Raw genomic sequence first — 27776 nt, 5'->3', positions numbered from 1 at the left:
CTGCTCCCTTATGAATGTACGGTTATCTCTGTTAGGGAGAGGTGATATGTGTGCCCCCAGTGCAAAGAGCTCCTAGCTCTCAGAGAATGATTTCATTCTCTGGAGGGACAAGGGTGGCAGTCCTGCAGATGCTGAGGTAAACAGAAAAATATAAAGAGGAAACTTCAGGAACATAGAAATCTGTTCTCACCTCCACTCAGCAGGCCCCGATCTGCTTTGGAGGCACAAGGTCTCCAGGAAGGAAACCACCACCTTAAAGTGGCAAAGATTGGTCCTATCTTCTGGACAATGTATTATTATCTTACACAGAGGATGTGTCTCCAAGGTTGTGTGTCCAGGAGGATAGGGATAGGACTGCCATTCTTGTTGATCATTAGGAATGTAGATATTTGGGTGACTGGTGGCCATGAGGCTTACTAAGTAATTAATTGCCTGGTGCAAAAAACAGTTGACCTGAAATCTTTGCCACTTTAAGGTGATGGTTTCCTTCCCGGAGACCTTGTGCCTCCAAAGCAGATTGGGGCCTGCTGAGTGGAGGAGAGACCAGTTTTCTATGTTCCCGAAGTTTCCCCTATATACTTTTCTGTTTACCTCAGCTTCTGCAGGACTGCCACCCTTGCCCCTCCAGAGAATTAAATCATTCTGTGAGAGTTAGGAGCTCTTTGCACTGGGGGCACACATATCACCTCTCCCTAACAGAGATAATCCTACATTCATAAGGAAGCAGAAGACTGGATAGAATTTTGGAGGCTGCTGGGGGAAAGCCAGCTATTTTGGTGCATGTGGGTACCTGATGACATGACATAAAGTGCAAGAAGAAAGTTCTAGAGGCCAAATTTAGGATTCTAGATAGGAGACTGAAGTCTAGACCCTCCAGGGATATTCCTATTTCCAAGCACAGGATTCCAGAGGCAGACTGATCTCCAGAGTTTCGATGCGTGGATAAGACAGTGGGAACATTTTAAGAAAGGGGTGAACCTGTTCCACTGGGATGGGCTCAATCATAAATAGAATGGAACTTGGTTGATGGTGTTAACAGTTGAAAAGGAGAGAGAGCAGTCTTTTAACTAGATAATGAGGGAAATCGGACAATCACTTGGGAGCATATGGTTTGAACTGAGGTATCTTCAAAGAATACTGTTAAATGGGAATATTAGAAAATCCTGAAAGAATTAGAAAAAAACTGAGTTAGCTCAGATGGATTTAAATGAAGGTTAGACAAATATGAATGATTCCAAATTACCTGAATCAACTGCTAATAATAATGAGTTTTGAATAGAAATAAAAGAAATACAATTATTTGTCCAAATGCAAATGCCAGAAGTCTAAAAAAATAAGATTGGAGCGCTAGATTGCATGGCACTAAATGAAAATATAGACATAAGAGGTATCTCAGATGTGGAAAGAGGATAACCAATGGGATGCTATGATACAAGGGTAAAATATATATATTAAAATGACATCAAATTGTTGGTGGTATGGCGCTGTATATTAAAGATGGCCTACATTCAAATAGGATTAAAGTTATTCAGAGAAAAAAATGAATTCCATGTGTGGCTGGTACGACTAGAGCAGTGGGTGTATAGTACCATGCACCTGACCAGGATGGTGAAACAAACTGTGAAAAGCAAACATAGATTAGAAAGACTGCTAAATTTGGAAATAGTAATAATGGGAGATTTCAAGTACCCCAGTATCAATTGTGTAAATGTTCCTTCAGAGCATCCTAGGAAGGTAAAGTATATTGATGTCATAAATAACTGTTTCATGGATCAACTGATCCTGGAACCAGTGAGAGGAAAGTTACTTTAGATCTTAGTGATGGAATGTAGAACTTGGTGATAGTGATCATAGCACAGTAAAATTTTACACAGTCATTGGAGGAAGAAACAAATAAGATTACCACAGTATCATTTAATTCTAAAAAGAGCAACCATGATAAAATGAGGAAATTAGAAACCAAAAGGAGCTGTTGCAAGGGTTAAGTCTACATGAGGCCTAGAGATTGTTTAAAAATATCATGTTGGAAGCCCAACTGACAACTGCCAGCATAGGTTAATGGGACTCTGAAAAGAGCTGTTAAAGTCAAGAAGGCATTCTGTAAAAAATGAAAAGAAAGTCCTAATGAAATTAGGAAAGAGCATGAGCACTGGTAAATCAGATATAAAACATTAATAGGCCAAGAGAGGATTTGAGAAGATACCTGCCAAAGAAACAAAAGTAATTAAAAAAAAAAGAAAACAAGAAACCTGCAGGAAAGTCAGTTGGATGATTAGATGGCCAAAGTGGTAAAAGCTCAGGGGAAGAGAGCATCACAGAAAAACTAAACTTTTAAGTCTTCCCTACGGATGGTGGGGTGTACCCACATCGGAACCATTTTTTGTAGGTGATGATTCAGAGGAACTGAAGCAGATCGCTCTGAATCTGGAAGAGGTTCTAAATAGTAGCAAATCACCAGAACCTGATGGTATTCACCCCAGAGTTCTGAAGGAGCTTAAATATGATATTACAGTTCTGTATTGAATTACTGTAACATATTGGTAAAATCAGCCACTCTCCTTGAGAAATGAAGGGTAACCAATGTAAGGCCATTGTTTTGAAAAGTGCTCCAGGGGTGACTCAGAAAACTAGAGACTGGTGAGCCTGACATTGGTGCCAGACAGAATGATTAGTCCTGAAAATGGCAGAGGAGACCCCGGCATGCCGCAAACAGAGCCTGTGCCATTTGCAACGAAGATGAAGACCCAGCGTACTGCAAATGCAGCGCATGCTGTTCATGGCAAAGTTGAAGGCCCTTGTGCACCATTTGCGATGAAGATGAAGGCCCGCGTGTGCCTCAGGACATGCTCCGCTCGTGGCCTGGATGAATGCCCCAGTGAGAGTGAATGTGCGAAGAGAGGTGTGAGGGAGAGAAAGAGCAGGGGGGTGAGTGAGAGAACAGGGGATGAGCAGGAGGGAGTGAGAGAAAGGGGAGGTGAGAGAGGGAACGTGGGGTGCTTGAGTGTGGGTTGCAGAGAGAGGGAGCCTATATGAGGAGATTGTGAAGGAGTGTGTATGTGTGAGAGTTTGGGAGCTGGTGTGTGTGAAAAAGGGATTGTGTGTATGAAAAAAGGATCTTGTGTATGTGAGGGTGCTAGCCTGTGTGAAGGGATTGTGTATGTGTGAGAGAGAGCCTGTGTGAAGAGGTGAATGAGAGAGACATAGCCTGAGTGAGGGTGCATGCATGAGAGAGAAAGGGAGCTTGTGTTAGTGTGTATGCAAGAAAAAGGGACCCTGTATGAGGGGATGTGTGTGTGCGAGAGTGAGAGAGTGTGTATGTGCACTAGAGAGAAGGGAGCATGTGTGTGAGAGAAAGAGAGGGACAGAGGGAGCCTGTGTGATGAATAGTACTGAGAATGGGGTAAAACTCTGGGAGTGGCGTTAGAGTGGAAGAGGTTGAGCCTAGAGGTGGAGGGGAGAGATACTGGCAGGTGGAGGAGTTGGGGCATGAGAGGGCAAAGTGGCTAGGGGAGTAGGGAGAGAGAGAGAGTTGGCGGGCCCCCAGTGAACTTCTAGGGAAATTTTGCTCAAAATATTTAAAATTCTGCATCTTTAAGTAATAAGTTTTTTTCTGTATTAATTTAAAATGTAATTACTTAAAGAATGTCATGTAAATTGTGTAATTTTGACCAATATAAAATATGCAGAATTTTGCAGAATTTTAAGTTTTTGTGCGCAGAATTCCCCCTGGAATAAATGATAGAAACTGTTAAGATCAGAATTACTGAGCACGTTCTACTACTGCTATATTTATCATTTCTAAAATGCAACTGGACATACGCAACACTGCAGGTACTACATGAAAATCAGTCCCTGTTCCATGGAGCTTATGCTGTAGTGAAAATACACAAACATTTATTTCTTTATTTCTTTCATACATTTTTATATATCATCATTCAGATGAGCCATCACAACAGTTTACAAGTATTAGATGCAACAAAAATACAATTTAAATTCATATAAAACAAATCTAATAGAATCTTATAAGAGCAAAATTCACATACTAAAAGAGAATACATTTAGCATAATAAAACAAACAAAATATAAATCACAGTTAAAAATGTGTTCACGATGTGAAATCAGTAAAAAAAAAAAAAAAGTCATGATATTAATAGTATTAAAATAGACTGGAAATAAATGAAGTTTTATAAGTGTAATCTATTACCGTTAATGCTAAAATAAGGTACACTCAGTTGGAAACGAAAGCTGCTCAGCATAATGTATAAAATGAAATAACGCTTAACTCATTCTCAATCACTCTCCTTAAAAGCAATGCCGAATAGCCATGTTTTCAGTTTCTTTTTAAAAAATTTTGATATCAGTTTGCAGTCTCAACTCTGTAGGAAGCTCGTTCCACAGTTTAGGCCCAGCCAGAGAAATGCTTCTTTCTCTTACCTGACTCAAGTGGGCAGAATTTACTGACGGGATAACTAAAAGTCCCTTATTTGCAGATCTCAAATTTCTTTGTGGTTTATGAAAGCGAATTGCTGCATTCAGCCAATCCGTTTGTTCTCCATAAATAAGTGTATGTAATATACAGAGTACTTTAAATTTAGTACGATATTTTATTGGTATCGGCGTTATATGATCATTTTTTCTTGTTCCTGCTAAAACCCTAGCAGCAGCATTTTGCAGTATTTTTAATGGACATATTGTAGAGGTTGTGTTGAGAACGTGGACCCTCGGGCTGGCTAGAGCGTATGGAAGATCCACTGAAGGAAGGCCTGCAGTGGTACTCGTAGCCAGGAGGCGGAACAGAACCAGGAGACCAGACAGGACCTTCAGCTATACCAGCCCTCGTTCCCCGTAGGTTGAGCCCTTGGGTGCCGGGGCTGGCAGGACTTAGGCGAAGGTCTCCTGGAGAAGAGGAGTCCAAAGAACAATCCGAGTTGAGGCAGGCTGAAGGTTTGGGAAGTCGGAGACGGTCCAGGAGTCATGGTAGGCAGCAGAGGTGCAAGATGAGGCAAGCCAGAGGTCAGGGCAGGCAGAAGACAGACGAAGCTGTCAGGGTCAGGACGGGCAGCAGACCAAGAATACCAGGAACCAGGCTGAAGTCAAACCGGAGAAGCAAGGGAGCAGGAATGGAGCTGGAGCAGGCAGGAACAAGCAGGATCACTGGAACGGAGTCAGGAACAAGCAGGATCAGCAACTAGCTACTCAAGGAGTCGACCTGTTGGCAAGGCAAGAAGATCTTCGGGAATCTTATATAGTCCCCAGCATGATGACGTGGGATTTGGGGCCGGTCCCGAGGTTTCCCGTCACGGCCCCTTTAAATGCCGGGAAGGTGCGCGCGCACGCCTAAGGGGCAGAGCAGCCCGAAGATGCCGGCGGCATCTCCCACATGGGGAGGACGCCGCAGGAAGGCCCCGACGCGGCGGAGCAGGCCGCGGTGAGGGACGCGAGCCCGAAGGTAAGTGGGGGTCCGTCCGTGGCCGGGATTCCCAACAGGTTGGTAGGCCTAGTAACAGTGAGTTAAAATAATCTGTACTAGAAAAGACTAATAATTGTAATACTGTTCTAAAATCTTCTTCAGTTAATAATGGCTTTAGTCGTCTCAATGTCAGTAGTCTTTGAGAAGTGCATTTATTATAGAGAAGTGCTTAGGATTTAAAAGCAGCTTCAAAAAGATAAGTTTTTAGGCTGAATTTGATTATGGCCAAAGAGGGAGCATGACTCACCTGCTCAGTCAATGTCAGTTAAGCATTTGGAAGTTATTGAAAGGAAATATGCTTAAGACTAGTAATGTAATTACTGCTAATACTATTTAACATTTCTGTAGTGCTACATGACATACCTGACTTTGAAAAAGATTAGGACAAGGTTCTGAAGGACATGTCCATAAATAATTATTAGCCTGATAGACTTTGGTTTCTCCACTCTCAATGTTTGGGAAGAGCAGCATGAAGCAGACTTTCATATTGGGATATGTCGGATACTGTTGGAGAGAATACGCTGGGCTCAGTGGACCATCAGTCTGACCCAGCATGGCATTTCCTAGGTTCTTATGATAGGAAACAAAGAGTAGGACTAAATGGTCAGTTTAGAGAGGTAAATAATGGAGTTTTCCAGGAACCTGTAGTGGGGCTGCTGTTTATTAATGATCTGGAAATGGGAGCAGTGAATGAGGTAAACAGATTTGCAAGTGGCATATAATTATTAGGTTGTGAGCCCTCTGGGGCAGGGAAATACATACAGAACCTGAATGTAATCCCCTTTGAAGTGCCTGAAAAGCAGAATTATAAATCAAAGAAATCGATAAATTCAAAGAGTTAAAGTATGAGCAGATCGTGAGGAATTGCTGGAGGACTTTCAGAGACTGAGGAACCGGACATCTGAATGGCAGATAAAATTTAATGTGAACAAGTTCAAAGTGTTGCACATAGAGAACAATAACCCTAAACACAAGGACAGCTTTCAGAGGGAAGTGCTGGGGTAAACTGCCCTCCGATCTGCTGTGTTTTTGCCATTTTGTGTCTCTGTTTCTTGAGAAATAAATACATGTAACTGCCTAGTTTCTCAAGACAATTAGATTTAGCTGCGGGGAAAGGGGGTCACTCACGAGAGGCCTGGGGGAGCGAAAGTATGCAGAAATATATTAAAAGCATAATTAATGTAAATAACTACTCATATCATAATGCCTTTTTAAGAAATCCATGGTGTAACCATATCCTGACTATTGTATGTGGTTTTGGATGCCCCATATAAAATAAAACCCATATATATATATATATATATATATATATATATATATATATATATATACACATATATACACACACACACACAACAAAACTAGAAAAGATCTGTTAATAAATAAATAAAACCAACAAAAATGATAAAAGGGGATGGAACTGCTCCCCAATGAAAAAAGGCTGAAGAGGTTCGGGCTCTTCAGCTTGGAGACTAGATATCCGCAAAAGGGTATGGCGTGTGGTGGTGAGTATGTTAATAGGGAATGGTTATCTACCTTTTCAAATAGTACTAGATCTAAAAGGCAGGCCATGAAACTAATTGGTACCAGATTGCACAGAAATTTGAAGCAAGTATGGTTTCAGTCAGTGCACAAACAAGCTGTGGAATTTGTTTCTGGTGGATGTAGTCATATCCATTTTCTGAGGAATAAATCCATTGACAGTTATTAGCCGCAGAAAGAAAGGTTAAAAAACAAAAAAATATATATATATATATTTATATACACGGTGAAACCTTTTTATTGGGCTAACTTAATACATGTCTTTACTAGCCAGGAAGACTTGGGGATCACAACCTTTTCTGGGAGTGAGCAGTAGGGAATTGATCTCATCTTTAGGATCTGCCACGTGACCAGGATTGGTTACTGTCAGAGAGAGGATGATGGATTGTTGGTCTGAACCAGCACGGTGCTTCATATGTTTTTATGAATAAACAACTTTATTTAAAAAAAAAAAAAAGATGACTGGTATCTGTTCCTGAGGTACTCCTGGAAGTTTTGTAAAATATTTGTTAATTATTGTTTAAGAAGAAATTGCATATATTTTACTAAAAAGGGAAAGACATGTTCTGTAGATTTAACATTGTGGGATAGCATTAAGACACAGATTTGTTTTTGCTTTATTTTTCAGGTTGCCCTTGTATTTCCCAACAATGATCCTGCTGCTTTTATGGTAGCATTTTATGGCTGCTTGCTGGCAGAAGTTGTTCCAGTTCCTATTGAAGTGCCACTTACCAGAAAGGTAAGGGAATTTAAAAGTCATAGTTTCATATTTTGAGTGTATTGGATTACTGTTGTACACTATTCCTATGTGTCAGTTGGGCTTTTAGGCAGGGCTTGTGCCAGCTTTTTACTGCCCTGTGTGAATAATTACTGTGCTGCCCCCTCTCCCACTCCTCCCTGATTCTTTCAATCTCTGTCCTGGGCCTGTCAAAAAAAAAACCTCAGCTCCCTCCAGCAATCTATATTTTTTTTTTAAACTGACACACCCATCCCCCCCCCCCCTCAGAACCCATAGTCAAGGTATTAGATATCCTAGGCCAACCTTTGCAGCCTTAAACACACGACACCCCACCTGCCCGCCCTACACTCCCACACCCTTTACAGACTCACACACCTTATGCATTTATTACAGATTTTACTTGAAAAAGAACATTGAAAAGTACAGTCTTATAAGGCAAAAATATCACTTGCAAAATGCATATTATATTTCTCCTAGGACAAGCCGGATGGTAGTCCTCACACACGATTGACATCATCAGATGCAGCCCGGCACAGAAAACTTATGTCAAAATTTCTAGGAACATTGACTGGCACACTGAGCATACCTAGCATGCCACTATCCATGCGTCCACGTGGGGTCCCTCTCCAGTCTCTTCTTTTCCACGAAGCTATTGTCTCGTGGTGGAGCTCTGCTCTTTTTTCAGTATTTTCCAATAATTCCCAGTCAGTTCCGACTTTGCCTCCGCCGGGGACCCTCTTCTCCCTATCGGTTAGGCAGTATGGCGGTGCGGTAAGTTTTCTCCCTTCTCTGCGATCGATTCACTGTGGTGTCTCGCTTTCCGTGGCTGCTGGGTACCAACTGCTCACTGGCTCTTTTTTGCAATGGCATCGGATTTTCGTCGATGCCCCCAGTGTCTGCGGACCATATCCCTCACGGACCCACATGAGGTTTGTATCCTCTGCCTAGGGGCATAGCACAGTGTCAGGGGGTGTCGTTTTTGTGACCAGATAAACCCCAAAGGCCGTCACACCCATTCAGATAAGATAGAGAAGCTGTTCAGTTCCAAAAATTCAGAACCTTCGACACTGGTGTCGGGGGCATCGACTGAGATGCCGTGGGGAACTGATGGACACTAAGCCTTCGCTGTCCACTCCCCCACTATGGTCCCCTCTGTAGAGAGGGGCCAGAGTTCGGCCATTAGCGGTGTTTTCATGCTCAAGGACGGGATTCTCACCATCCTCCTCGACACCGGGGAAGTCACGGAAGCATCATCATCGGTCACCGTCTTGGCATGGCACTGGGCTCGGATCAGCACCGGCGCTGGCACCAGCTGTGATGCCCCCAAAGCGATCCCGTGAAGAGGAGGCACCATCCTCCATCGAACCCTGGAGTCCCAGGCATTCTCCACCAATGCTGGTGCCAGGCACCGATCTCTCTCGTGGCTCTGAGGGAGATCTGGTGATACCTCCCCCTCCTCCATCCATTCTGTCCTCAGCGGACTTCCAAGAGGAGTTGGATCAGAGGGTGCAATTGGTGGTGGTCCGAGTCCTTCAGGGCATTGAGCCGCTGGCCCCACCAGTGCTTTCACCGATGCTGGAGTCTGCACCCTCGATGTTGGCACTGTTGCTGGAGCACCTTGATGTCCTTCTTGCTGGCCTCCCCACACAGCCATTGCTGATACTGGGGGTCTGTTGATGCCCCGACGGCCACAGTTACCTCCTTCGTCCAGTTTGATTCCCATTGTGGGATCTTCCGAGGAGGAAGGCCCAGCGCAGCCCGCGGCACCCCCGAGGCCCTTGGTTCCACGACCGGCATTCCCCAGTCCAGTTCCGAGTCCTGCAGGGGATTCAGTGCCTGTGGTGCCTAATCCAAGGGGGCCTGGGCAGGGGCCCTCCACTGGTGTCTCCGGGTGATCTCAATGAAGAAGATGCCCCGTATGACCCATGGGGGGATCTTCCCTTGTACCTGTCTCTTCCAGAGGAACGGCGCCAGTCCCCACCTGAGGACTTGACCTTTGCAGGATTTGTCCCAGCCTTGTCAGAAACCATTCCATTTCAGCTTCTGACAGAAGAGGATGCCAGGCATAAGATGCTCGAGGTTCTCCAGTTTGTTGATGCCCCTAAGGAGGTGGAAGCTGTTCCTGTGCATGATATCTTCAAGGAGTTACTCCTTAGAATTTCAGAACATCCCATCTCTGTGCCTCTGGTAAATAGGAAGGCTGATGCTATCTACCTGGTACAGCTGACCTTGGGGTTTGAGAAGCGCCAGTTCCCACACCAATCTGTTGTGGTGGAGTCTGCCCTCAAGAAGGCCAAGCGTTCCCATAACCATGCATCCGCCCCTCCGGGTCGAGAGCACAAAGCGCTGGATGCGCTGGGCAGGAAGGTATTCCAGGGCACCATGTCGATCACCCGTATTGCTTCCTACCAGTTGTATATGATGCAGTACTCTCAGAACCTCTGGAAACAGGTCCAGGAGTTGTCCAAGCATCTGCCTCAGCAGCAATAGGACACTTTTATGGCTTTTGTCCAGCAGGGTTTAGAATGTGGCAAACACGAAGTGCGCTTCACGACATGTTTGAAACATCTGCTAGGGTGGCAGCAGCAGGCATTGTTGCCCACAGGATGGCCTGGCTCCAAGAATCGGGTCTCCGCCCGGAGGTCCAGGAAAAGGCCGCACGCCTCCCATGCACTGGCAAGAACCTTTTTGGTGATGAGGTGAGAGATGCTGTGGCTCAGTTGAAGGATCACAATGAGACCCTCCAGGATCTGTCAGCCAATACATCAGACCCACCATCCTCTGTCAGGAAGTCCTTGCGATAAGTCTCGTGGAGGTCTTTTTACCGCCAGAGGAACTATTATCCTCTGGCCTCTCGTGCCCGTGCTCAACGTGTGGGCTCTAGGGGTCGCCCTAGTCAGCAGCGGACCCCCAGACATCAGCTGGCGCCCCAGTCGAGCCCTGCTATGGGGCTTTGACTGGTTGCGGAGGAGCATAAGCCAATCGGCCATACCCTTGATGCCGGGCCCTCTGGTCGGAGGCCGGCTACAGTTCTTCATGAACCGCTGGCCCAGTATCACCTCAGGAAGGTGGGTCCTGTTCATTGTTTGTCAAGGGTATTGACTCAAGTTTCTGGGTGTTCCTGTGGACACTCTCCCATGCCCCTCTTGGGGTAGGTCCTCGCATGGAACTTTCCGCCCTCGTAATGGCCAGAGCAATTGAACTCGTCCCGTTGCAGCAACAAGGGAGGGGGTTCTATTCTCGCTATTTCCTGATTCCAAAGAGAACGGAGGACTCCACCCTATTCTGGACTTGAGAGCTTTGAACTGGTTTCTAAAAAGAGAAAAGTTCTTAATGATTTCTCTGGGTACCCTGATTCCCCTCCTGCAAGGAGAGGACTGGCTTTGCTCCCTCGTTCTCAAGGACTCATACGCCCACATCGAAATCTTCCCCAGCCACAGGAAGTATCTTTGGTTTGTCGTGGGTGAGAGGCATTTCCAATACAAGGTGTTGACGTTCGGCCCCCCGTATCTTCACCAAGTGCCTGGCAGCGGTGGGAGCATACCTCCGCTGACTAGGACTGCAGGTGTTCCCCTACTTGGACAACTGGCTGGTCAAGAGGGGGCACTTCGGTCTCTGCATTTGACCATTCGGGTATTGTAGTCCCTCGGGTTTGTCATCGACTACCTGAAGTCCCATCTGACCCAATCACCGCAGTTGAACTTCATTGGCGCTCGGCTGGACATGGCACAAGCCAGAGCCTTTCTGCCCCGCGATCAGGCGCTCACAGGGTATCCCTTGCGGGTCTGGTTCGCCGGAGCCAGTAGGTCTATGCCTGACTCATGCTCCGCCTCCTGTGTCACATGGCGGCCACTGTCCATGTTACACCCTTGGCTCACTTGCATATGCGTAGGGCGCTGTGGTCCCTGTGATCCCAGGGTGGCAGGCCACCCAGGGCCTCCACATGCGCATCCACGTCACTCCGCCGCTCCGGACCTCCTTGTCTTGGTGGGACAGCCTCCTCCTCCTTAGATTGTGCTCACCACGAACGCGTCGACACTGGGATAGGGTGCTCATGTGGAGGGCCTCTGTACCCAGGGCTGGTGGTCTGCTCAGGAAGCTCAGTGCCAGATCAACGTTTTGGAGCTTCCAGTGATCTGATACGTGCTCTGGGCATTCCGGGAACGCTTGTCCAACAAGGTGGTCCTAATCCAGTCAGAAAATCAGTTGACAATCTAGTGCATCAACAAACAGGGAGGTACGGCTGCCGGTATCTGAAGGTCTGTATCTCATCTCCCCTGTACCTCATCTCTTCCAGGGTATACATATTCACATCCTTCAGCCTCTCCTCGTAAGTCTTCCCATGCTGACTGCTCACCATTTTGGTCACTCTTCTTTGGCCGCCTCTATCCTGTCTTTATCCTTTTTTGAGATACAGGCACCAGTACTGAATGCAGTACTCCAGATGAGGTCTCACCAAGGACCTGTGCAAGGGCATTTGCATCTCTTTTGTCTTACTGGTTATTCCTCTCTTTATGCAGCCCAGCATTCTTCTGGCTGTAGCTATCGCCTTGTCACATTGCTTCTCTACCTTCAGATCATCAGACCCAATCACACCAAGGTTCCTGTCCCAGTCCGTGCACATTAGTCTTTCACTGCCCATCACATAAAGCTCTTTTGAATTGTGCACCCAGGATGCATGACTCTGCACTTCTTGGCATTGAATCCCAGCTATCTTCTATCACCTCCTCCAGGTCGCTTACAAAGATATTGAACAGAACCAGGCCCAAAACTGATCCCTGTGGCACTTCACTCTTCTTTCTTCAGAGTAGGTTACTTTTACCATTACATTCTGTCTCCTGTCAGTCAACCAGTTTGCAATCCACGCTACTGCCTTAGCACCCACTCCAAGCTTCTCATTTTGTTCATGCGTCTCCTATGTGAGACCATATCAAAAGCTTTATTAAAATCCAAGTAAATTACGTCGAATATTCTTCCCTGATCCAATTCTCTAGTCACCTAATGAAAAAAATCAGCAGATTTGCTGACAGGACATTTCCCTGGTGAATCCATGATGCCTCGGGTCGAGCAACCCACTGGATTGTAGATAGTTCACTATATTTTCCTTCAGCAGAGTCTCCATTTTCCCACCACTGAGGTGAGGCTAACTAGCCTGTAGTTTCCGGCTTCCTCTCTGTTCCCAATCTTGTGAAGAGGGACCACCACCGCTCTTCTCCAATCTTGAAGCACCACTCCTGTTTCCAGGGATCTATTGAACATGTCCTTCAGTGGACCCGCCAGCACATCTCTGAGCTCCCTCAGTATTCTGGGATGTACCTCATCCGGCCCCATGGCCTTGTCCACTTTGTTTTCCTAGCTCTTCCCATGCATTCTCTTCTGTAAACTGAGTTTTGTCTACTCCAACCCCATCCACAGTCTTGTCAACTAGCGATGGTCCTTTTGCAAGGTCTTCTTTAGTGAACACTGAATTGAAGTATTTGTTGAATATTTCAGCCATTTCTTTGTTTCTCTCCACACACTAATCTTTGTCATTTCAGTCCTTTCTCTGATATATCTGAAAAATATTTTGTCACCTCACGTTACCTCTTTGGCAATCCTTTCTTCCGCCTGACTTTTTGCTTTCTTTCTTCGTCTCCCTCAGTTTCACCAGATATTCTTCCTGTGTTCCTCTTTTTGGGATCCTTTATATTTCTTGAATGCTGGGTTTTTTGCCTTTATTTTATCAGCCACCTCCTTTGAGAGCCACATTGCTTTATTTCTCTTACTTTTGTTTACTTTTCTAACATATACATTTGTTGCCTTTGTAATTGCTCCTTTTAGTTTGGCCCACTGTTGTTCCACCTCTCTCATTTTCTCCCATTTTTCAGTTCTACCTCCAGGTACATTCCCATTTCGACAAAGTCCGTATTTTTGAAATTCGAAACTCAGGTCTTCATATGACCTCTCTCTATCCTATTTGCGATATCAAACCATACCTGTTTGAGGATCACTGGTGCTCAGGTGGGCACCCACCCAGACATTAGAGACATTATCCCTGTTAGTGAGCACTAGGTCGAGTATAACTCTCTCCCTCGTGAGTTCCATTGCCATTTGTTTGAACAGAGCCCCTTGAAGGGCATCCATTATCTCTCTACTTCTGGTAGATTCCTCAGAAAGGATTCTCCAATCTATATCTGGCAGATTAAAATCTCCAACAATCAACACTTCTCCCTTCTTTCCCACCTTTTGGATGTCTTCAGTCAGATCTCTCTCTAGTTCTTCCGTTTGAATCGGAGGCTTGTAAACCACACCAGTAAAAATGGATGCACCATCATCTTTTTTTAGGTCGGCCCATAATGCTTCTTCTCTCCCCCACGTTCCTTGCAGTTCAGTTGCTTGGATATTGTTTTTGACATAAAGAACTGCTACTCCTCCTTTTCTGTCCTTCCTTAAGTTATAGCCCGGTATGGCCATATCTCAGTCATGAGACTTAGTGAACCAGGTCTCTATAACGGCATACAACTCTTGTAGATGCCAGCCTTTTTTAAAATTAACAAACACATCTACTTAATACAGACTAGCAATATCAATACTTGGGGAAAAAATAGAGAGATTTCAAAGCATGTAATGCAGAAGAATAAATGACACCAAGAAAGCAATCTATATTATGGCTAACTTTAAACTTTTCAACTTAACTGGCCACAAGAACAGGCATCAGTGTGTGTCTTCACAGTCCCAGGAGGGATTCCCTTCTCTCCTGGGACTGTGAAGATTGCCTCTACAGAATCATTCCAACCCTAACCAGCTGAGGAGCAGGCGCCAAGCCCAGGAATCACACCTGGCTGTGCGACAGCACATTGTGCTGCTCTGGGTTATTGATCTGTCTGCTTTTAGTTTTAAGACCTAGATCTGGGTTCCATTTTACAACGTGATTTATGATCCTATCCAATAAGGAAATAAAGAACCCTAGGACCATACAGGATGCCTTACCTGTAACCTAAATATTGGTAAATTGGAGCTCAAGTGCACATAAAGCCTCTGTATAGCTCAGCATTTCTGGCTAGATTTAGACTTTTTCTTTTATTTGTATGCTAATTTGTGATCAGCATTATCCAGTTAAATGCATTTATCACTTTGCATGTGAGATTACTTTATTTGTAAACACTTTAGGGTTTGTTTTAAAAGTGTTGCTCGTGCTAAAAAGCCCATATATGTGAGCATCTGGGCCATTTGCGAGGAACACGTATTTCAAAAGGCAGAAATTACTGCGTATTAAGAACAGGTGCCGAATTGGGGGCAGGGCATAGTCCTTCCTGAGCAGGGCCAGCAGTTATGCTCATAAGTCTGTATTTTAAAACTGGCTATTACAGCACATGGTGGCCTGTTAGCCGTATACATTTACTGCTGCTCATAATGAAGAGCAAGTCATGCAAGCTGAAGAACCAGAGGGGTCTGGATGACCTTGAGACTGAGTGAGCAAACTGGTGGACTAATTGGAAAAACTGGGAATGTCCCTCGCGCAAGCATGTTTTAAAATCCGCTTACATATATGCATTAAAGCCGACAAAGTCCTAAGGAAGATACACGAAATACGTTTGCTCGAGTAACGGCTTATAATCAGAAGCATACTTAACGCACGGTAGGGGTATTTGAAATCATATGTGTGCAAGTGCATGCATGATTTAAAATTCTGCCGTATCTCGCGCGCCCATACGTATGTATATGATCGCCCACACGCTCATTTGAAAATTAATCTGTTTATATTGAGTATAAAATCAATCAAGTTTATATTTTCACACTACTGTACCATCCCCTCCTCCCCAGTGCAGAATGTATAATCATAATGGTGCTACACAGCATATGTTTATAACAGTAATATTATTTTGATTTTGCCAATTTCTGAATCACAATGGACGTAACCACCATGGCAGCAGAAAATGTACATTTTTGCAGATTTCTGTCTGAAAAGAGTTGCTTTAGACCTTTTTAACAATTTTACTGTACTTTGAAAAATTCTTTCCAAATAAGCCTAGTGATTAGTGCAATGGGCTGAGAACAGGGAAAGCCAGGGTTCATATCGGTTGACCCTCCTTGTGACCTTGACCAAGTCACATCACCCTCAATTGGCTCAGGTACAAATTTAATTTCCTCGCGTGTAGACATATGGGCTCAGGACCAGTGGGTTATGCTCCCCTGCCAGTAGATAGAGACGGAGCAAGTTGACGTCACAGTATATAAACTCCTGCAGTGACCCTAGCCTGCCAGTGTTCTCAGTCTCCAGCAGATGGTGGACATGCATCTCCCTATGGGGATTGCTGTGAATTTTGGAAGGAGAATTTTATATTGAGAAACAAAAGCCCTGCTCTCCTGCAGTGATACCTAAAGGTCCCTCCCCCAGTTCAGAATTTCTGAGGTGATTTCCATGGTCCCTCAGAGGTGAGCCTTGGCCCTGTAACCGGTTCCCAATGTGGACTTAGCTGCTTGTACAGCTGAAAGTCAATGGGTGCAGAAGGCTGGGCGTAACGATGATGGCAGATGCCTTCTCTCCCCACTGTCTCTGTGCTCAGCCGGTAAGCGCTGAGCTCCGGTAAATTTAAAAAAAAAAAAAAAAGAGAGAAGAATTTTTACCTACAGAGACACAGGGGCTTTTTATTCCTTCTTTCGGCGCACCGTCCCAGCATCATTCCCACTCCCATTGGGTTGAGAGGCCCAGGTGGGCTAGGTCCCGCGATAGGCTTTCCTTTGCGCACCACGTGGTAGGCTGAGGCGCCATTTTCGCATGCTCCGGTGCATGCTTTACTGCCCTCTACAGGATGTCAGTGTGTGCAGTGCGTCGGCTTTGCATACGCATTGTGTGCGCCGTGCTAGGCGCAACTTTTGTGTGCATAACTTTTTTGAGCATGGTGATTCGCTCCAGTGGGGCACACTAGTAGTGCGTGCGCCTTGTCGCGTTCATTGCTGGGGCGCTTATAATTTGTGCTCGCAACTTTTTTAAGCGCGAGAAGTTTAAATGCACAGTTAAAGTCGCTCATGGTGCCAGTAAACAAGAAGCCTAAACGCCTTTCTCTTTGTATTGCCTGTTATTTTAGTGTTTCTCAGTTTGACCTGTCTTCCAAAATGTGTCAGTGCTGTTCGGATGCTCAGGGAGAGTTCTCTTCCTCGGATTTTGCTAAGCCTGGATCCTCCTGTTCTGATGATGAACTGGTTACAGTTTTGGCAGGAAGTGCACCAGATCTTGGTATTCCCTTGACTGGCTGCTCCGCAGGAGATGGCAGTTCAGTTGGGCCCGCTCCAGTTCCTTCTGGGCTTGGTCTGGATCTGGCTGCTTTTTCTTGGGTGGAGTTATTTCAAGGTTTACAAGCTCTTGTTCAGCGCAGTCCTCCACTTTGCCCACTCCGGTCAGGTCAGACCCTCAGCCGCTGGCCCCTCCCTCTTCCAGTCCTATGGTTAAGTGCTGTGGTATGCCTCGGTTCACCACAGGTATCCCTGGTGGGGACCCGGATGGCACGGATGATGAGGATCCTGATTCCTTGGAAGATGGTGAAATTCCTCCTGGTTTGGAGCCATATCAAACCATGTTCTGGTTATTTCATAGAGATGAACTATCGGCCCTGATTTCCCAGACATTGAAGATGCTGGGAGTGCCTGGAGTGGACTCTATGTCAGAGCCGAAGAAGAATCCCATTTTGATCTCTTTGTGTAAAGCCTCTTGATTTTTTCCTGTTATGGACACCATTCAAGAATTGATTGATCTTGAATGGAATGCCTCAGAGGCAATTGTCAAAGGGCGTCAAGCATTGGAAAGCCTATACTCTCTGAATCCAGCTGTAAGAGTGTGTTTGCATTTTCCCATTGTACCGTGTCTAAATGGACGACTATCCCCGTGGAGGGAGGAGCGACCTTGAAGGATGTGCATGATAGGCAGATTGAATCTATCCTTAAGCAGGCCTTTGACACAGTGGCAATGACCTTGCAGTTTGCTTCCTGTTGCCTTCTTATGGTGGGTTCTTATCTGATTCTTTCTCAGGAGGTGGATGATTCGGGGGTGAACTCTAGAGCTATTATGGAACCCGCTGTCACTTTTTCGCACAAGCGGGCTGTGATTTGGTCTGTACCTTAGCCAGAGGAGTGGCTTTGGTAGTGGCGGCCAGACGTCAGCTATGGTTGCAGAATTGGTCAGCTGACGCAATATCCAAGTCTAATCTTACAAAAATGCCCTTTAAAGGCTCACTCTTGTTTAGGAGCGAGAGGAAAAGCTGGCCAGTAAATGGGGCGAATCTCCGGTTCCCCGGTTACCAGAGGATAAGAAGCAATTGCAGCACCCCTTTTCAGTGAGGGGTCATCTCAGGGGTTCCAAGCATTTTCATCCCTACAGAAACCCAACCTTTGAGAGGACTCTGCCTTTTGGTAAGTCCTTTCATCCCCAGCAGTCCATGAGAGGAGCAGGCTCGGGTGGGTGGACCGTCCCAGGCTTCCCAATGAAGGTTTGCCGACCCATGTTCAGGAAGAGGAGATAGGGGGATGTCACAGGGATGTCACAGGTGTTTTAGCTTGATACTGTAGTAGTGCATTACGTGGTGATTAATGAGCTCATTTATAAGCTTTATAGACTACAGAGTAAGGATAGCCACGATCAAAGAACCTCTTTGCTAATACTTGTGCTTTAAATTCCCGGTTCGTAGAATACGTCGTCTCTGCTCTACGAACCGGGAAGCCCACGAAACACGTACCGTGTCGGGTCGGTGTTGTTAAAAGCTGTCATAACCATGCTATGCAACGATAAGTGTCTCGTCTCTTTAAAATAATCAAAAAAAGAAAAAATGCAAATGATGTTGAATGTGGTTACCAATGATTAAAAGAAGGTTTACCCAGTCTCTCAGCAAAATAATAGACTGGTAAATAGCACCTGAAAAGCTGTAAATACCTGATTGTGAGCATTCTTAGAAAGTATAAAGAAGCTCAGTTGATATATGAGGTACCACATTCTTCCTAATAATATTTTTCAGCTTTTGAATATGAGGGTGATTGGGCATGTGTTTGTGGAAGAGGGAGAGAAGTGAGTGAGTGAGCGAGCATGTGTGTGAGAGGGGTGTGTTTGTGGGAAAATGAGAGGAGTAAAGCTGTAAGTGAGCATGTGAGCATGTGTTGGAGAATGAGGAATGAGAGTTAGTATGTAAGAATGAGCATGTGTATGGAAGTGATCGTATACATATGAGTGTTAATGTGTGTGTAAGAGAGTAAGTGTGTGCACATCTGGTCCCTCGCCTCTGCCCCCACCTCCCGCATTCACAGTAATCTCAGGCTGACTGGAAATCAAAGGTTCCTAGGTATGCCTAGATGGGCAACCTTATATCCTGTGCTCGATGTCTTTCTGGGGGAGTGGCGTCATCATTCAGTGACACGCTAGCTCCTCCCATCTTCTAGGGCAGTAGATAGCCTGTAAAGCACTAGTCTTTCCAAATATTACACTGCTGAATTAAATTGCATAAATGAGTTATTTGTCCTTCTCTACAAGGCCTGCTTCCTGACTCTTACAAACTGTGGTGCTGCTATATTGAGTCCTGTTCAGCCCTGCTATAAAGAGCCCCCCAGTAATATGCTAGTATTTCCAACAGGGGTATGAGGGGAATCCTTTAATCCCAAGCAGCTTTTCTGATATAATTATTTTGTAAGCACACACATGATAAAATTATTAGACACACACACACACAAAAGTAAAAGAAAAAATACATATTACACAAGTTGTTTATTTTAGCATATTTATCAAAAGTCTGTAAAGAGTCAATTGGATCAAATTGTGTTCTGACTGTATGTTCAGTCTTTTTTTTTGTCATCTAAGAGGTATCCTGCTTGCAGCATGATTGGTAAATGTCTCACAAGAAATAAAAGCAGGATTCATTTAGGGAGAGCATTGGATTGCTTGATAAGCCATACATAGTAATTTTGGTATTGAGCACTACTGGACACAAACACAGCAATTTGAAAGAGGGGACGTTTATATTTAGAAAACAGCAGAACATGTGTTTTCAAAGCCGGGCAGTATTATATTTCTGTTTAGTAGATTTCTTTAAAGTACATATGATGGTGGAACTGAAACTCACGATTGGAAGCCTTTTTTTGTGGACAGTCTGCAATTTCAGTTTTACTGCGCCTAAACTAAATCTCTGTAATTATGACCACAATAAAAAAGATATGAATGTCAGTATTACTGGTGGTTTAATATAAACCTGATGAATAAGGGGTAGATAATGATCAATTGGCCCATTCATTCTGCTCATTTGTCCATTTGTCTGCACTTTTGGTAATTTAGCTTATACAGTCCCATCCTAGAGTTGTGCATGGGAAATATTTTTGGTTTTGGTTCATATTCTGGTTTTTTTTTCCCATGAACTTTGGTTCGTGGATTGCTTATTTATTTATTTATTTATTTTAATTTTTATATACCGATGTTCCTGTAAAGAATACATATCGCACCGGTTTACAAGGAACTGAACAGTCGCCTCCAGGGCGGAAATACATTAAAACAGTCGCCTCAAGGCAGAATACATTAACACAAGTATACAGGAAAACTATTAAAGAGAACTTTCATAAACTCAATTAAATGTAACTGGGAACCATAAATCAGGAACATATGTACAGAGGTAGGTATATAAACAATTGCTTGAATTGTTGAATTCATGAGAAAAAAAAGATTCAATCAATAAAAAAAACAACCCTGAAAAACGACCAAAAATCAAAAACAGAGACTCCTGCTGCCTGCCCGGAAAGATTCCAGAGCTATGATGCCCCCCGGCCCCCTCTTACCCGGTTCAGAGAAGATCCACTGGCGAGGTCTAGGACCAGCCTGAAGCCTTGGTTGAACTCAGGCCCAACCCTGGGGCCTGGCCTGGAGCCTGGCTTCCGATGCAGGGCCTAGGCCGGGGCACGGACTCAGGCCTGACAATGCAACCCAGTCCAGAGGCCGGTTCCCAATGGTGGGGCCTTGGCCCGGACTCAGGCCCAACGCCAGGGCCTAGGCCAGAGGCCGGACTCAGGCCTGATTCTTGACCCAGCCCGGAGGTTGGGTCCCAACGCTGTGATCCAGCCCAAAGGTTGGGTGCCAGTACTTGGACCTTGGCCTAAGCCAGGGCCCAGTCCCAGGCCCGATGCTGCGACCTGGCCCGGAGGTTGGGTCCCAATGCTGGGGCCTCGGACCAGTCCCAGGCCTGACGCCATGGCCTGATCCAGAGGCCCGGGTCCTGACACCTGGACCTCAGCCCAGACTGGAGCCTGGACCCAGACCCAATGCCACAATCCAGCCAAGAGGACACTGGAGCTTCGGCCCGGACCCAGGCCCGATGCCACGACCCACCCTGGAAGCCAGGGTCTGATGCCGGGGCCTGGTCAGGAGGCCGGATGGCAACGCCTGGGCCTCGGGTCAGGCCCAGAGCCCAAGCCTCGCACTGCTCCTTCATCATCCTCTTCTTTTTTTCTGATGCCATCTGCTGGGGTTGCGCTGGAGTTAATTAATTCCGGTGCATTCCCCCACTGGATGGCACCATTTTGATGTACAGCAATTATACACGCAATGCTGTATATCAAAATTAACTCCAGCACAACCCCAGAAGACAGCGTCAAAAGAAAGAAGAGGGCGACAAGGGAGCAGCATGATGTCTGGGCCTAACCCAAGGCCAAGTGTCAGGACCTGGCCTTTGATCTGGGCCAAGGCTACGGCGTCGGTACCTGGCCTCCAAGCTGGGTTGCAGCATTGGGACTGAGTCCGGTCTGTTCCTTAGGCCCAGACTTTGGGAACCGAGGCCCAGCCTTGCCATTGGATATCCCCGACGGATCAGATAAGAGACCTCACTGTCGCACTCGGGCCTAGGCCGCAGCACCTACTTTGGTACTCCGCTTATGCCCTAGGTGAGGCCCCAGCTTCATGGCCTAGGCCAAGATGCTGGTGTTGCGCTGAGGCATAGGCCGTGGCCTCTACTTTGGGCCTACGTGTTAGGTGAGGCCCCAGCTTCAGGCCTAGACCTAGGCCCGATGCATTAATGGAGACTCCTCTGAAGGAAAGGATAGTGAACTATTTACAATCTTGTGGGTTGCTTGACCCAAGTCAGCATGGATTCACCAGGGGAAGGTCCTGTCAGATAAATGTGATTGATTTTTTTTGATTGGATGACTAGAGAATTGGATCAGGGGAGAACGCTCGATGTGATTTACTTGGATTTAGTAAAGCTTTTGATACCTTTCCACATTGGAGACTCTTGAACAAAATGAGAAGCTTGGGTGCCAAAGTAGTAGGGTGGATTGTAAACTGGTTGACGGACAGAAGGCAGTGTGTAATGGTAAATGGAACCTCCTCTGAAGAAAGAACGGGGTTAAGTGATATGCCACAGGGATTGGGTTTGGGACCGGTTTTGTTCAATATCTTTGTGTGCAACCTGGCAGAAGGGATAGAAGGTACATTTTATCTATTTGCGGATGATTCTAAGATCTGCAACAGAGTGGACATGCCTGAAGAAGTAGAGAGAGTGAAAAGTGATTTAAGAAAGCTTGAAGAGTGGTCGAGGATTTGGTAGCTGGGATTCAATGCCAAAAATTGCAGGGTCATGCATCTGGGGTATGGCAGTCCAAAAGAGCTGAATGTGATGGGTACATGGACTGGGAGAGAGGGACCTTGGTGTGATAGTGTCTGATGATCTGAAGGTGGCGAAGCAATGTGGCAAGGCAATAGCTAAAGCCAGAAGAATGCTGAGCTGCATAAATAGAGGAATAACCAGTAAGGCAATGTTGATAATGCTCTTGTACAGGTCCTTGGTGAGGCCTCACCTGGAGTACTGTATATCGCAAAAAGGATAAAGTCAGGATAGAGGAGGTCCAAAGAAGAGTGACCGAAATGTTTTAATGATCCACAATTATCAATCCTTTTCCATTGGAAAGAAATCAATAGAACCAGGGGGTCATGAAATGAAACTTCACGGAGGGTGGCTTAGAACCAATGTCAGGAAATATTTCTTCACAGAGAGGTTTGTGAATGCCTGGCATGCCCTTCCGGAGGAAGTGATGAAGATGAAAACAGTGAAGGAATTCAGAGGGGCATGGCATAAACACTGTGGATCACTAGAGGATGGAAATAAAGAAAAGAGTGCATGGGGGTAACTGGGGGTAACTTGCTGGTGTGACAGTTGCTATTCTTAACCAGTAAGTCTTGATACTGTTAATGCAACTCCATCATTGCTCTCTGCTTCAACGGCAGTGGGAAAAGGGGAATTGGATCAGACAACAACCGATGAGGGCCCCAACTTTTACGGTTTGGGGAACAAATAAACATGGGGGTAACTTGCTGATGCGGCTTTTACTACCCTTAATCACTAAGCCTGATACTCATGATGCAGCTCAATCATTGCTCTCTGCTTCCATGGCAATGGTTAAGGGAAATTGGCTTCAAATAGCATTTGAGGGTCCTGACGTTTACAGTCTGGGAAACTGATAAGCACGAGGGTGACCTGCACAGTGCAGCAGATATTGGCATAAGCTTGCTGGGCAGACTGGGTGGATCATTTGGTTCTTTTCTGCCATCATTTGTATGTTTCTATGAATGCAATGAATAACGTTCGTTTCATTTGGGATCCCCGCTGAATGGAAAGAATTGACCTTATTTGTTGCGTTTTTAAAATTCATTTGAAATGAATGCAAATTCCTATCCCATGCTTAAATTAATAGCAACTCCCCTTCATCCCCCTCCGCAATGTTTCTATCATTGCCCTCTGTGTCTGTCTCAAGCATATTTAAATTCTGATACAGTGCTGACTTTCACTACTTCTGGTAGACTCTTTTAGGCCTGGGTCTTCCTTCATGGTTCTTACAAAATCCATCTTAAAAGCAACATCCTGGCCCTCTTCTACCCTTTACCATCAAACTGCATAGTAATTCAAACATCCACCAAAACAGTGAGGCTGTTGTCCAAAACATCTGGCCATGCTCTGATCCTTGATATTAGCTATAACTAGGGTTTCAGATTTTTGGTTAAAACCGAAAAACCCCGATAAAACACTCCCAATGGGAAAAGAGGGTTTTTCGGTTTTAATCACAAAACCCTGCAAAATAGGTTTACTGTGGAGGGGCTCTGATGTCATCATCCAGCTACTGCAGTCAAGAAGAGGCCTCCTGCAGCAGCCAGATGATGTCATCGGAATGGGCCCGAAGAAAGGCCTGGTGGGGCTGCAGTAAACCCCATCCTACCATGGCCTGAGGAGAGGAGTGGCAAGGCCCCTATGGACCCCATCCTGCTGTGGTCTGAAGAAAAGCCTGGTGGAGCAGCAGTGGAGCCCATCCTGTCAGGGTCTAAAGAGAAGGGAGGCCCTGAGAGAGAGAGAGAATGTGTATGTGTGTAGATATATATATGAGAACGTGTGTACTTCTGTGTGTGTGTGTGATAGAGAGCCTGCGTGTGTTTCTGTGATAGAGAGCCTGCATGTGTGTGTGATAGAGAGCCTGCATGTGTGTGGATGTGAGAGAGATCCTCTATGTATGAGGGGGAGAGAGAGTATTTATTTATTTATTTGCAGCTTTTATATACCGACATTCGTTTAGTAACATCACATCGGTTTACAATTAATATAACATCTAGCAATAGTGCTTTACAATTGAACAATTGAACTAGTTAGAATAATAACAAAAAAAACAAAACTAGTTACAACTAAGGAACAGTTGAAGGATTTAGAAAGTAAACGCTAGTTAAGTCAGTGATTAAGTAGAACAAAAACACATTTAAATAAAATGATGTAAAATACAAGTTGCAAACAAATTGCAAAGTTGGGAAACTTATATGTATGTGTGTTTGAAGGAGAGGGAAGTGTGTTACGTTTGGCTGGTCACAGGAAGGCCCTGGAACCGACCACACTCGCCTCTTCTTCGCAGCTGGGATGCCGCTGCCTTGCTCCTCCGATGCTGCACCTGGCCTTGAGTGGCAGAGGCACAAGTGTACCATCAACCACGATCCTTCAGAAACCTCCATGCCATTGATGCACCGGGTCCCTGGAATTCCTTTAGGTGTGAGCATAGTATGGCACCTCTAGATGGCCTTGTGGCGGGAATCCTCTGCTGGACCTTCCTAATGATGTCAGCCAGTCCAGGGGATTTAAAGCACAGCCAGCCAGTCCTTATCTCAGCGACAGGTCCTTCTGCCTTGCAGTGTGTGTTGCTAGCCCTCCTGTGCCTAGCTATTTGTCTCCTTGCCTTGTTGTCTTGCCTACTCTGTTTGATTCCTGCCTTACCTTGTCTGTGTTCTCTTGTTTGGTTGCCCTGTCTTGTCCTAGTCCTCTGTGTCCTATCTTCTCCCTGTCCTGTCTGTCTTGGCCTGCTTTCTGGATTTAACCGTTGCCTTGGACCTGGAACTGTCTCTTGCCTGCTGCCTGCCTTTGACCATTGCTTTGGACACTGACCACTCTCCTGCCTGACACTTCTACTGACCCTTGCTCTGGACCTAGACTATGTTCTTGTTGCTGCCTGCTCCGACCCTTGGCTTGTACCTGGTGAATCCCTGATAGCTACCTTCCCTGACTTCAGCTTGACCCCAGATTCTCTCTTCATCTTTGCCCTATGGGACCATCATCTAAGCCCTCCCAGTCCCTGGAACCCAAGAGCTCAGCCTGTGGGGGAACAGGGCTGGTACAGGTGAAGTTCCAGTGCTGTCCTAGCCCAGGGTACATCAGCCATCGGCATTGGCATAAATCATTCACCTACTAGGCTGTGCCAACCACGCCACAGCACAAGAGTCTACTTCCCTTACAAAAATGTGAGAGCATGAATGTGTTTATGAGAGCTGGAATGTATGAAAGAATGAACATGTGTAAGTGTGTGTGTGTGTGTGAGAGAGGATACACAGCCTGCTACCCCATAACCCCACACCCCTATCACCCCACCTCAATCTCTTACAGTCACACACACCCTGCCACTCCCTCTAGCCATACATACGCTGCCACTCTCATATCCCCTAATCCCTTACCCCATGCCCCTCAGCCACGTGCACATCCCCTGCCACTCCCACCTTAGCTGCTTACATACAGCATGCAACACAGTATGTAAGTGTTTTGATAAATTGATATGCACCTTATTAAGTTGAATCCACCTAAAAATGTGCCTGAAATTTTAACTTGCATAATGAAAACCCAAGCACCTATTTTTATTGCCCGCCAAATACACCTAACTGCCTGAAAAATAAACCTCTAAATTTGTAAATCAGAAACTTCTAGGATCAGAAGGCATAGTTATAACCATGGTTGCTGTAACCATAGCACCACTTTCTGCCCCACTGGCTTGTGTTCTCCTTTCTTTGGCCCTCTAAAGTTCCATTTCCCTGAGCAAGCACTGAAGCCGTTTCCCCGTTCCTTCCCACTTGGCCTTAACACTGCACTCTGTCTCTCTCCTAAGTATGTTTAAATTCTGTCATGGTTTTGATTGTCCGTGTCTCTTGCCAGAAGCTATTTCACTTGTCTGCCATCTTCTCAGTAAAGAAGTATTTTCTCATATTTCCCCCATGTAACTTCATATCTTAACCTCTAGCTCCTTGAATTTCCGTTGAATGATTCAGATTAAAATAGTGTATTTTGTGGATGTTTAGCTTCCCACATTGTTTTCTCAAGCGCCAGTTTACTTTAGTTGGGCTAATCGTGCTATGTATGACTGAATATGTCTTTTGGTTATGGATAGAAATAAAACTAAGTAAAAATATATATATATGATGATACCTTCTCATTGGACCAGTTTGATGCATTTCTTGACTGGCTTTCAGGAGTTTCACTTCTTTCATTGGGTCAAGACAAAAATATGCAAGACAAGGCAGAGGATGGTGTTTGATTATAAAAGGTGATCGCAGATTACAATGCAATCAGAATGCAAAGACGAAGTGAGCATAGGGATGAGGGCGATGCGGTAAAGTGATGAGGTGACAGAGAGGCGTTACGATTAAAAATCGCAGGACTCTCTTAAGTTCTTTTAAGACCGTAAGGCATGCCCTGCTGGGACAGACCAATGGTCCATCAGACCCAGAATCCTTTCTCCAACAATGGCCTGGTAAATCCCAATATGAAGATCAATTTCATGGTGCTCAGCACCAAGAATTAAGAGGTCCAAAGTCTTTCTGGATACTAATTATTTATGGATCTGTCCTCCAGAAACTTGTTCAAATCTTTTTTTTAAACTCCGTTATAACAGTAACCTAAACCACATTTCCATGGCATCATTGTGTGCTGATTGAAAAAATACTTTCTTCAATTTGATGTGAATCTGCTGTTAGTTTCAGGGAGTGTCCCCTAGGTCTAGTATCTTTTGATAGTATAAATAACAGTTCCCTGTTTTATGTTTGTAATGAAATGCCTGTTTGTTTTTTTTAATTTTTAATTTTGAATATCCTGTGCTCTTGGATATTTCTGAATTTCCCTTTTATTATTCTAATCACAGCGATATTGATGCAGTGGTCTTGTCCCAAAAAATACTCCTCCATGGAAAGTACTGCTTTGCTTTTGTAACCCCCGAGTAATCTTCAGAGAGCTAATGGGGCCTGCTCAGAACTGGAGCTAAGTCTCTGCTCATTTTGAGATCAGTATTCAAATACTGTCGAAGAGATAACTTATCCGGCTAAGTTCTCCAGGGTGACCAGCGGGCAAGATAACCCGCTGAATATCCCCAGTTAAAGTTATCCGGCAACCTTTATCCAAATAACTTTTCACCTAACCAGCTATCTTGTGAATATTGCTGGTTAAGTGTAGAGTTATCATGTCTTATGTGGCCGAATAACTTTAGTTTAACCGATCATATTCAAAAGAGTATAGTCGGCTGTGTGGCCAAAAAAATTAAAAAGGCTGGTGCACAGGCCTGATGGCCTGAATTCTTGCCCCCTTACACACACACACACACACACACAGACACAGACTCACACACACACACACAGAGACACACACACACACACATCTCCCTCTTGTTTTTTTTTTTTTGCTTAATTAAAAGATTATGGCAAAAAGAAAAATCTTAGTTATCAGTGCCACTCCCCCCCCCTCAGTT

The 27776-nt window shown here is 45.2% G+C and overlaps 1 protein-coding gene across 5 annotated transcripts in view; it reads left to right on the top strand.

The window, feature by feature from the left end:
• The window catches only part of DIP2C (disco interacting protein 2 homolog C), an 851589-nt gene that overhangs the window by 598617 nt on the left and 225196 nt on the right, over positions 1–27776 (top strand). For all 5 annotated transcript variants that reach the window (XM_029588529.1, XM_029588527.1, XM_029588528.1 and 2 more), the window contains exon 10: positions 7641–7751. In XM_029588529.1, coding sequence (XP_029444389.1) covers positions 7641–7751 — 111 coding nt within the window. The remainder of the gene's footprint in view (positions 1–7640; positions 7752–27776) is intronic.

This window comes from Rhinatrema bivittatum, chromosome 2 (assembly GCF_901001135.1).
Source record: "Rhinatrema bivittatum chromosome 2, aRhiBiv1.1, whole genome shotgun sequence".
Classification (NCBI taxonomy): domain Eukaryota; kingdom Metazoa; phylum Chordata; class Amphibia; order Gymnophiona; family Rhinatrematidae; genus Rhinatrema; species Rhinatrema bivittatum.
The sequence above is the reverse complement of the archived record's forward strand: the minus strand, read 5'-3'. Positions and strand labels throughout refer to the sequence as shown.